The sequence below is a fragment of the Symphalangus syndactylus genome, chromosome 8, assembly GCF_028878055.3.
Source record: "Symphalangus syndactylus isolate Jambi chromosome 8, NHGRI_mSymSyn1-v2.1_pri, whole genome shotgun sequence".
Taxonomy (NCBI): Eukaryota; Metazoa; Chordata; class Mammalia; order Primates; family Hylobatidae; genus Symphalangus; species Symphalangus syndactylus.
The window spans coordinates 109,580,829-109,592,840 of record NC_072430.2 but is presented as its reverse complement, the minus strand read 5'-3'; the positions used below and the strand labels follow the sequence as shown (position 1 = coordinate 109,592,840).

The following is a 12,012-nucleotide window of genomic DNA, read 5'->3' as shown; positions in this document are numbered from 1 at the left end:
AGTTTCTGACAACCCTTGTCAATATCAATCTAGTGCTAAATGTGGTCGTCTTATTACAAAGTGACATAATATCTAAAACAAGTTCAGTACAATTGTTTTAATAGGGGTAATATGAACTCTGAGGCACACGCTTTAATTTCCATCAAGAGAACAAGTTTTAAATCCAGTTAGATAGATGTAAATTTCAAGAAGTGTTGATACAATCTACAATGCCATTTTTACCAGTGTGGATTTAGCAACATAATGTATTAAAAATTCCAAAAGGATGTGGCAAATTATTTTTAATTGACTAAATTATATTTTAGGAAAATATAGCATGATGACACATTGCTTCTATAAAGCCATCATACATACACAGCATCAGATATAGCTACTTAAAATGTTAGAATATTTATTATTCTAAATGCTACATACTTGAAGAATAACAGGATATATCAATTTGAAATTATTATACTCACTTGTTGAAGCATATTCTGGAATATTAAAAAATTCAGTTGCAACATTTGTCTAACAATATGTTAACTTCTTTGCCAAGGATTCTGTTTACTATGTGTCACTGATAAGGATACCTTAAGAAAGTATTTCATAATTAATTGTAAATGGAGACACTGTGATTGATTTTTTCCCCATTACATCCTAAAGTCAATTATTTCATTTTGTTTCCAACACTTAAGTGGCCAACAGAAGTATGTCTTGAGGTATCCATTTGAATAATAGAATTCACATTTAATCTCCTTCTGAAAAATACTTGGGAAAAGGAGCTCAAATCAGGGTTTTCATTAGCATGAGCTTCCGGAATGAGAAAAATATCTTACCTTCCACTCAGAGATGAAAAGAAGGGCACTACATGTATTCCCAATGGGCCACCTTCCCCAGAAATCTCCACTGTTCTTGTCATATCACTGGGGCAGAAAAAAACGAAAGCACAAATGAGTGTCTGCTAAAAAACAGAGGAGGCACATCTAAAACACACGCACACACACACACACACACACACACGCATCGCTCAGGATTATATCAACTAATATAACTTCAATAGCAGAGACTAAGTCAAAAGAGTACATAATTTATTGGTATGTTCAGATGATCCAGAAAACAAAATGTTTAAAAGGCTATCTGATTTCTTACTTTTACTCTTAGAAGAGGAACAAATGGAAATGACTACCTACAAAAATAACTTCCTACTTAACTTAATCTGCATAAATCAACATATTTTGAAAGAGGTACACAAAAATTAAAATTTTCCCCATTGAAACACACTTGAAAATTACTGTACAGATCATAAAAAACACAGAAGAAAGCACATTGATGCTTCAGCATAAAGTAGGCTTCTTCTCTGGAACAGAGGAAAAATGAAATAAAATATTTATTAGAAAAAAGCACAGAATTAGGTGTTATAATGGCTGTGAAGCCACAGTTGGTAATACATATGGGCATGTTCAAAGCAATATAAATCAAAACTCAAACTTGCTTTTCAATAAGTCATCAGTTATATTCAACAGAACAATTCCGAATTTTCACCTCCTATATTTTTGTAAAGGTAAAAAAAGAGGTTGCAAAGCCTGAAGAAAATGTATTATAGAAAGAAATAGAAAGCCTGACCTGCCTAACCTACCCCAGATTAAGGAAAGGATGAGCTAGAAACATTAATGGATTGTGTGTATGACTGAAATATAGAAGGCACTGGGAGCTTTTGAGTAATAAAGAGTAGAACTACCAAGTTTTCATAAAGATGAAAAATAATAACTGTGAACAATTACTGGCTCCTTTAATCCCAGGGAGAAAATATAATTGTCAGAAGAAAATAATAAAGTTGAAGCAAACATCCATGTTATGGAAATTGTCAGCAGGTCTCCATTGTTTCCTATTTACATGAAAATGACCTGAAACTAGATGTCAAATTAAGAGCTACAGCTGCTACAAATGCTTTCTGCTCCAAATTGAAAACGGTGAAATTTTGACTTCTTGCTGGAAAGTTGAGAACAGCATTAAGCAAAATGCATGACAAATTCACTCTGCATGAAGTATTCTCTAAATTATCAGCAATCTAAAATAAATACATTAAATATATTCTCATCAGTGGATTGGGTTGATTTTTAATGTGTTTTCTTTGCAAGCCTGTTATCATTAAGAAATGCAAAAAAGAGCACATCAGTTTTCAGCATGTGTGGAATATGATGAAATTTCAAATGTGGTAATAAATTTCAAATGAGTTTTGCCCAGATATTGCTGATATATGTAAAACTTGTTCAGTCAAGCAGATTATGTCAGAGGCTTGGAATAAAAGCTAAAAACAAAACAAATCTTAGAGTGATAATATAGTATTAAATGATTCATCTCTGTATATTTGAGGATATGAACATTCATATATGTATGTGGACTGTTATATATAGATATACATTATAAGGTCTGAATATAAAATGCTTGGTTGGCAGAGAAAGTTGCATGGCTTTCAATAGACAAAAACGCAATACATTTTATATACTAACAGAATTTAGAGTGCATTTTTAGGCATTTGTGGGAGACTAAACCCAAAGCATTTGCATTCTAGGTTTATAATACTGCTTTTAAAGACGTTTATAAAGAGAGATTCAAATTTTGCTAAGTCACTGAAAATTATTACCCTTACCTTTTTAACATATTTTTATAGTTTTGCACTGAAAGCACAACACAAATCTTTCCTAATAAATGTATCAAGTATCCACATGCTGAGAGAATGCATCCATATGTAATATCTAGAGGCATTTGGAATGTGTTTAGTCTGTTATAGACTTTAACTTTTCAGCTTAAGACTTTTTAGAATACCTTTTATGAATTCTCATGTTCTTTTCTATTTCACAAATATTTCTTTACTCCCACTCAAAATCCCTTCTATAAGACATAATAAATTATATGTATCATACTGATACCTACTCTTTAGTAATCATTAATAATGTGTTTTTACATTCACTTAATAAAGCCAAACATTTTTGTTTAAGTAGCCAATCTTTTAAAAAAAAACTTAAAAAATTTGTGAGAACGGAGTTTTAAAAGTTGACTTCTAACATTTAAGTCTTTAATCCATCTTGAATTAATTTTTGTATAAGGTATAAGGAAGAGATCCAGTTTCAGCTTTCTACATATGGCTAGCCAGTTTTCCCAGCACCATTTATTAAATAGGGAATCCTTTCCCCATTTCTTCTTTTTGTCAGGTTTGTCAAAGATCAGATAGTTGTAGATATGTGGCATCATTTCTGAGGGCTCTGTTCTGTTCCATTGATCTATGTCTCTGTTGTGGTACCAGTACATGCTGTTTTGGTTACTGCAGCCTTGTAGTATAGTTTGAAGTCAGGTAGCGTGATGCCTCCAGCTTTGTTCTTTTGGCTTAGGATTGACTTGGCGATGCGGGCTCTTTTTTGGTTCCATATGAACTTTAAAGTAGTTTTTTCCAATTCTGTGAAGAAAGTCATTGGTAGCTTGATGGGGAAGCATTGAATCTATAAATTACCTTGGGCAGTATGGCCATTTTCACGATATTGATTCTTCCAACCCATGAGCATGGAATGTTCTTCCATTTGTTTGTATTCTCTTTTATTTCATTGAGCAGTGGTTTGTAGTTCTCCTTGAGGAGGTCCTTCACATCCCTTGTAAGTTGGATTCCTAGGTATTTTATTCTCTTTGAAGCAATTGTGAATGGGAGTTCACTCATGATTTGGCTCTCTGTTTGTCTGTGATTGGTGTATAAGAATGCTTGTGATTTTTGTACATTGATTTTGTATCCTGAGACTGCTGAAGTTGCTAATCAGCTTAAGGAGATTTTGGGCTGAGACAGTGGGGTTTTCTAGATATACAATCATGTCATCTGCAAACAGGGACAATTTGACTTCCTCTTTTCCTAATTGAATACCCTTTATTTCCTTCTCCTGCCTGATTGCCCTGGCCAGAACTTCCAGCACTATGTTGAATAGGAGTGGTGAGAGGGGGCATCCCTGTCTTGTGCCAGTTTTCAAAGGGAATGCTTCCAGTTTTTGCCCATTCAGTATGATATTGGCTGTGGGTTTGTCATAGATAGTTCTTATTATTTTGAGATACGTCCCATCAATACCTAATTTATTGAGAGTTTTTAGCATGAAGGGTTGTTGAATTTTGTCAAAGGCCTTTTATGCATCTATTGAGATAATCATGTGGTTTTTGTCTTTGGTTCTGTTTATATGCTGGATTACATTTATTGATTTGTGTATGTTGAACCAGCCTTGCATCCCAGGGATGAAACCCACTTGATCCTGGTGTATAAGCTTTTTGATGTGCTGCTGGATTCGGTTTGCCAGTATTTTATTGAGGATTTTTGCATCAATGTTCATCAAGGATATTGGTCTGAAATTCTCTTTTTTGGTTATGTCTCTGCCAGGCTTTGGTGCCAAAAAACATGAAAAAATGCTCATCATCACTGGCCATCAGAGAAATGCAAATCAAAACCACAGTGAGATACCATCTCACACCAGTTAGAATGGCCATCATTAAAAAGTCAGGAAACAACAGGTGCTGGAGAGAATGTGGAGAAATAGAAACACTTTTACACTGTTGGTGGGACTTTAAACTAGTGCAACCATTGTGGAAGTCAGTGTGGCAATTCCTCAGGGATCTAGAACTAGAAATGCCATTTGACCCAGCCATCCCATTACTGGGTATATACCCAAAGGGCTATAAATCATGCTGCTATAAAGACACATGCACATGTATGTTTATTGCGGCACTATTCACAATAGCAAAGAGTTGGAACCAATCGAAATGTCCAACAACGATAGACTGGATTAAGAAAATGTGGCACATATATACCATGGAATACTATGCAGCCATAAAAAATGATGAGTTCATGTCCTTTGTAGGGACATGGATGAAGCTGGAAACCATCATTCTCAGTCAACTATCGCAAGGACAAAAAACCAAACACCACATGTTCTCACTCATAGGTGGGAACTGAACAATGAGAATTCATGGACACAAGGGGAACATCACACTCCGGGGACTGTTGTGGGGTGGGGCGAGGGGGAGTGATAGCATTAGGAGATATATCTGATGCTAAATGACGAGTTAATGGGTGCAGCAAAACAACATGGCACATGGATACATATGTAACAAACCTGCACATTGTGCACATGTACCCTAAAGCTTAAAGTATAATAATAAAATATAATAAAAAAAAGTTGACTTCTATTTTATGAGATTCTCCTTTCAATATCTCAGAATAAATTTTTATTCTACCATTACACACAACAGTTGCAATTTTGTAGCTAGAAGCGTTTTTGATAACTTTTAAATTATTATCACAAAAATAGTACTATCCCAGAAAAAAAGCCTAAAAGACTTTCAATTTTGTTTACTGTAATATATAAGCACTTATAGAAAGTTAGATCTTTTAATAAAGATAAGTAATAAAATTTTACATAGACCATGTCTCATCATGTTCTTTATAAAATGTTATCCATTATTTGTTTCAAGATGGAAAGGAGAACATTTGAAAAATAATGCCCCATGGACCAGTTCACATATTTTTATTTATTTTAAAAGAGAAAACAACCCTCAGTACTAGAAATACATGCTGTAGTTCTGCTCTGTAGAGATCTCTATATATGCACTCTTCATGGAAGAGAAACACAGCAAGTAGGACTGGACACAGTTATTTGACTACATATCTCACAAAGTGAGATTTTTACAAAGACATGAAAATAGGCTATTATTGCTATTTGTTTAGATAAACTCTAGAGTAGAATTCAGGGACTAGTGAGCAGGACATGTGCACATCTATGTTTATGTTTTAGAGGACAGAATAGTAGCCAGAAAATAAGCTAGAAGGTTGATTTAAAATGGAAAATACAGAAAATGAGGTAGAAAGGATATTCTGGCAATGGAAAGAAAAAGTGGTTAACAGCCACTTACAAAAAAAAAAAAAAAACAAAATAAACTGTGTGGGATAAAAGAAAAATATTTCAGTTATACATAGAAGTGGGAAAAATTTACTAAGATCAAAATAGCTATCTTTATACAACTTTCTAAGACATACTAAAACAAGCAGATAGTTACAAAGCATTAGTTCAACTAGTATTAAACTAGCAAAATGCTCTAAGATCTAATTGATAAAACTGGAACCAGCTGCTACCAATCTGAGATTTACACAAAACTATAGGCGAAGCTGCAGAATCAGTGGTCTAAAAATGAGACTGTCATGAATGGCAACTCTGCTAGAGCTAGAAGTGAAAGGCTTCATTTGGTTTCCATCCAGAAGAAAGACTTCAAGCTTGAGGGAAAAATATACAACAGAAGCTGCAGATGTTTGTAAGTCTCATTTCTTTACACAAGGTAAATGTACAGCATTTTTAACACTAAGATTATTGAACTCAGTGGCAGGTCACTTGCTGAGGTATGGAAGAGATGAGATTGAGGACGGGGAGTGGGAGGTAATTTATTTCAGAAGAAAAGCATGATTCACATGTGTAATTACAGAGGAAGTGTATCCCAGTGGTAACTTTTGAGTCAAGAGTCTGAGTAAATTATTTTAATTAAGACCTGGTACCTCAGTTTCCTCATTTGCACACAGAGAACATTAAGATTAAGTAATTCCCGGCCAGGCGTGGTAGCTCACGTCTGTAATCCCAGCACTTTGGGAGGCCAAGGCAGGCAGATCACTTGAGGTCAGAAGTTCGAGACCAGCCTGGCCACCACGGAGAAACCCCATTTCTACCAAAAATACAAAAATCAGCTGGGTGTGGTGGCACACACTTGTAGTCCCAGCTACTTGGGAGGCTGAGGCATGAGAATCACTTGAACCCAGGAGGCGGAGGTTGCAGTGAGCTGAGATCACACCACTTCACTCCAGCCTGGGTGAAAGAGCAAAACTTCATCACAAAAAAAAAAAAAAAAAAAGATTAGGTATTTCCCTATTAGAGTTGTTGGCTTTAATAAGAAAAATAAAGATCATAGCACATATATGTTACACATACCACATCCGGTATTTACAAAGCGTTCAATAACTACCTATTAGTATGATTGTTAGAACTTTCTCAGGAAACAAGCTTATAGGCTAAAAGAGAATAATCCATTTTTTTCTATTGATTTCCTCAGTAAGACTTTCTTAAAAAAGCCTTAAATACTGTAGGATTGAGGAACACATTTTATTTGCAATCAGACTGCTGACATGCAGAGAGAAGACAAAGGGATGCAGCACATGGGTGAGTGTTAGCTGATTTTCTGGAAGGGTGGATTCACAGATCTGTGGCATGCAATGGTATGAGAGGCGGACTACAGAGGGAAACCTCCAGGAAGAATCTGCAGATAACCTTGAACTCTACTTGATGGTGAAATGTCTTGAGGATGCAAATGTACTGAGTAAAAATCTATCAAAGACTTTGTTGTTGGTGATGAGATCCACTTACTTCACTTGAATTCAACAAATATTAATTGAGTTGTTTCACCGGGGAAGTTCCACAAGGAAAAAACAAAGACCAATGCTTGAGGAGTTTATAATCTAAGGGGAGGGTTGCGACAGGTAATAAAAAAGAATAGAAAGCAATGGGTCACAGTAGTAGATTGTCGGTGAATGCAAGCTATTACTTGGGAGGCAGTGTACTAACCTTCTTCTGGGCATTATATCATGTACTGATATTAAATCTATAAAGTAAACATTTATATTATATCCATTTTAGAAGTAAACTTATGCTTAGAGAGTTTAATAATTTGTCCAACATCGTACCATTTCTATAGAGTCAAGACTCAAATAGGGATTTACTGCACCCCAGAGCAGAGTTCTTAACTGCTTAACCAAGGTGCAGTTTCAAAGTTGAGGCACCTTGTGATGTGTTTCAGAGGAGGAGGGTACAGGATTAGGAAGGGAAGCTGGGATTAGGAATCTATTCCTGAAGAAGGACAAATGGGTCTTCCATCAGAAAAGATAGGTGAGGGGATGGAGTGGGCATGCACAGGAGAGAAAGTCAACTGTATGGAGATACTGAACGAGGATAGTTTGTGAGCATAACAATTGGTTGTAATATTAGAGAGAGGGAGGGAGGGAGGAAGTTGGGAGAGAGAGAGAATAAGGAGGAGGAAGAAAAAGGGAGAAAAGGGAAACAAAGAAAGGTGCTGTGTATAGGAGGCAGATTAAACCATTAGCTTGAGATCAAAGCTCAGAGTGGTGTGTTAAATTTCTGGCTAGCAAATTTAGACTTAATTTGCAGAAAATGAAGTCACTACAGGTTCTAGAATTAGGGAAAAGTGTGATAAATGCTATGGTTTAGAAATATTTATGCAGTGATATGTGAGACCAATTGGAAAAGGGAACCACAAGGGAGAGATTGGTACTTGAGGCAGGAATTACTAAATTATTGCAATAATCTAGCTGCAACTAATAGAGTAATACAGGCTTGAGCAATGATTACAGGAATAAAGCATCAAAACATGAGGAAATGTCCCACATATTTTGAGATGGCCTCTGCAAACAGTTTGACCAATGAATAGATATCCTGGACACAGGAGAGGATAGGCTAAAATGCGCTGGCAGTTTTAAGAATGAAACAAAAGGCAAGTCTGGAAGAAGGCTTATTCGGGGAAGAGGAGTGGAGAGATAAGGCAGAGTCAGAAGTGAGATAGGAATTAGGTATGAGGTGAAGGTCTTTTGTACATATTGCTTGCTATTTAAAGAGACATTCAACGTGTAATTTTCTTAAAAAACCACGAAACCTCTTGCTTCATTGTCTTTTTAAGATCAAAATAAGTTGAGTGGTGCTTCATAAGAGACGCGTATCGTAAAACTATTTGGAGAATGTCTTTTAAATGTTATTTTTCTTTAAATAAAGATGTTTGTGTTAATAATGAGTGAGCAGTTAACAGGTTTGCTTATGATTTATGGAGCAATGTGTTTTATCCGTTCAGTCATTCACTCAGCAAATATGTCCCTATTATATTCCAAGACCTGTATTAGGTGTCAGAAATCCTTTGGAGGATTCACAGTCTTGCTTGGGTGAATGAGAAATAGTTACAATAAACTACAATCTGTGTAAAAATGACAATGATAATGGCAATAGCAATTAATGTTTCTCCAGCCTTTCATTTAGCATTGTGCTAAGTCAGTTGTCTGTACTATGTCTCATTTAATCTTCACAATAATCTATGTGACCATAATACCAATTTTCCTATGAAGATACATATTAAAGAAGTAATGTAATTAGTCCAAGATTGCACAGGTAGTAAGTAGCAGAGCCAGTACTCAAACCCAAGACTTATCTAAATCCAAAAGGTTTGGAACTAAGGAATGGTTGGATAAATTCTGTGGTTTAAAAAATTTTATCCAACAGTAATATGTGGGATCAATTAAAATAAGGAGAAACTTTTATTTGACAGAGAAGTTAGTAGGTTATTATAATGGTGTAGCTGAGGGATTACAAAGGCTTGAGCAATGATTATAGAAATTACAGTTTCAAGAAATTTTGAGATAGATTACAAATAATTTACTTAGCTTCTATGTGGATGTGTGCCCAAAGTCCTTTGCGTGGGCCAAGCCCTGTGGGATATGAGATTCTCCCTGCCCCAGGAGCATATGGACCATGTAATTCAGCCAGAACTGGCTTCCTAATTTCACTTCAACTGTTTTTCATCTCATACTGGCTAGAATCAATGTCCTCTCTTAGAAGTGTAGCCTCCAAGCTTTCCTCCATGCATTCAATGGCATTAAGATTGTTACCATCCTTTTCCCACTCTAGGGTCTTAAAGTGCTGGGAATTGCACTCACTCTACTTTTTGAATTGATATAAAACTGATTTTAGCTGCACTTTTATATGAGAATTTTCCTAGCCTTGGTCAGTTAGCATGAAATAAAACACCAAGGCATCAGGGAATGTACACACAACAGGAATATTTGAAATAGTGGTTTTGCAGACAAGAGTGGTGGGTGTCAATTAAGTCTGTAGCTGTCACTTAATTGCTCTGAATTGCAGTTCTTTAACCTATTAAAGGTGATAAGAAAACTCATATGAAAAGCCCGTTTTGATAATCAAATATATATATATATATATATATACACATATACATTTTGTAACTAAAGAATACATATATTTTTGGCTGGGTGTGGTAGCTCACGCCTGTAATCCCAGCACTTTGGGAGGCCGAGGCAGGCGGATCACCTGAGGTTGGGAGTTCGAGACCAGCCTGACCAACATGGAGAAACCCTGTCTCTGCTAAAAATACAAAATTAGCTGGGCCTGGGGTGGCACATGCCTGTAATCCCAGCTACTTGGGAGACTGAGGCAGGAGAATCGCTTGATCCTGGGAGGCGGAGGTTGCGGTGAGCCGAGATCGCGCCATTGCACTCCAGCCTGGGCAGCAAGAGCAAAACTCCGTATCGAAATAAAAATAAAATAAATAAATGAATAAATAAATAAATAAAAGAATATATATATTTTTAAGTTCCTATATGCCATTTCTCTCAATTCCCTGTAGCTGAAGAAAGCTTGGCTAATTTGTTCATACAGCCATAAACCAAACTATTGTTGACTCTATGATGGTATTCACATAGCATTTGGACAAGATATTAACACACTTTTCAAAAAGCTAACATTGAAATAAGTGAAATTAAAGCCAAATAGAATAAGAGCATTACAATCATTATGTCTACCTCCAGAAACAATCTTACTAGTTTCTGGAGGTAGACATAATTAGATAATCTTATTAAGTTTCTGAAAAGTTAGCGCTTTGAAGATTTTCTATTACTCCCCACCCCATATCCCCCCGTTTTGTTTTTTTTTTGACAGAGAGAGGATCTCCCTATGTTGCAAGATGGACTCAAACTTCTGCACTCAAGTGATCCTCTGTATCAGCCTCTCAAGTAGCCGGGATGATAGGCAGGCACCACCTAGCCTAGTTTCTATCAAATTTGTAATACTGTACAGCTCATCAATCAAAGAAACAATCTAAATAAAGAGTAACTATGCTCATGTGGCTATAAATAAGTTTGAGGAGGAGAATCCATACAGTAAAGCACACGACAAAGGATGATGACCTATGTTTTTAGAAAGCTAATTTCATGCTAATTGTTTGGACTAAATGAAAGGAATACGTTGACTGCATGAATAATTATAAACTTCAGTAGCTTTACCTAATGCTGAAGTAACCATCTATTAAATATGAAATTATTTTCCTTATGCCAAATTCGAAGTACATTAAACAAAATGATGATTAGAATAATACTAGAGATGATGTGATATTAATGATAGTAGTAGAAACAGCAGCAAAGACTCACAGGATTTATCCTAACCATAACACTGTGCAAAACGGTCTACATGTATTAACTCAATTAATACCCATACTAACCCTCTGAATAAGGTTTTAATACTATTTCCATTCTACAGACCAGAAACTAAGGGAAAGAGAAATGAGTAACTTCTCTAAGCTAACAGGACTAGTAAAGAGGCATAGCTGTGATATGAACCCAGGCACTACCTAGAGCTGAACTGGGAATCAATACAAAGCAAAGAAAGTACTGGGAAACATGGCAGCCACTGATGGCAAATGAGTTGCCTTCATTAAGAACATGAAAAATCCTGGTTGATAGACAGGGCTGATTTTATTTCATCAAGTAAACTATTGCAAGGGTGTTAAAGCACAATACAAAGTAGTACTCAAAGAGCTAAATTTAGGGTTCCCTGGTGGTCTACTGGCTAGGATTTGGTGCTTTCAAAGAGCTAAAGTCAAAGTAAAATCACCACAATGACCTCTGAAATGTTCATTTGAAATTGCTGTTTGAGGAGAGAAAAAAGTAATTCAGAAATCCTGGGTACAGAAGAGTATTGGATGGATTAAGGATCATTTATATATATGTTTGTCAGTAAGTTCTCATACGAAGAAAACATTAGAAAAGAAGAATTAAGTAACTGTTAGACTTGGGACATGTTTCACTCCATGATTCTACTTATCCTGATCTTTCTTGTAAAGTAAGAACAATTATAAACTATTAAAAAACACATCAAATTGAAATAAATCAGACATTCT

The 12,012-nt window shown here is 35.7% G+C and overlaps 1 protein-coding gene across 4 annotated transcripts in view; it reads right to left on the bottom strand.

The window, feature by feature from the left end:
• Positions 1–12,012, bottom strand: part of PARD3B (par-3 family cell polarity regulator beta) — a 1,082,106-nt gene that overhangs the window by 515,183 nt on the left and 554,911 nt on the right. For all 4 annotated transcript variants that reach the window (XM_055290335.2, XM_055290338.2, XM_055290337.2 and 1 more), the window contains exon 6: positions 816–902. In XM_055290335.2, the coding sequence (XP_055146310.1) occupies positions 816–902 (87 nt within the window). The remainder of the gene's footprint in view (positions 1–815; positions 903–12,012) is intronic.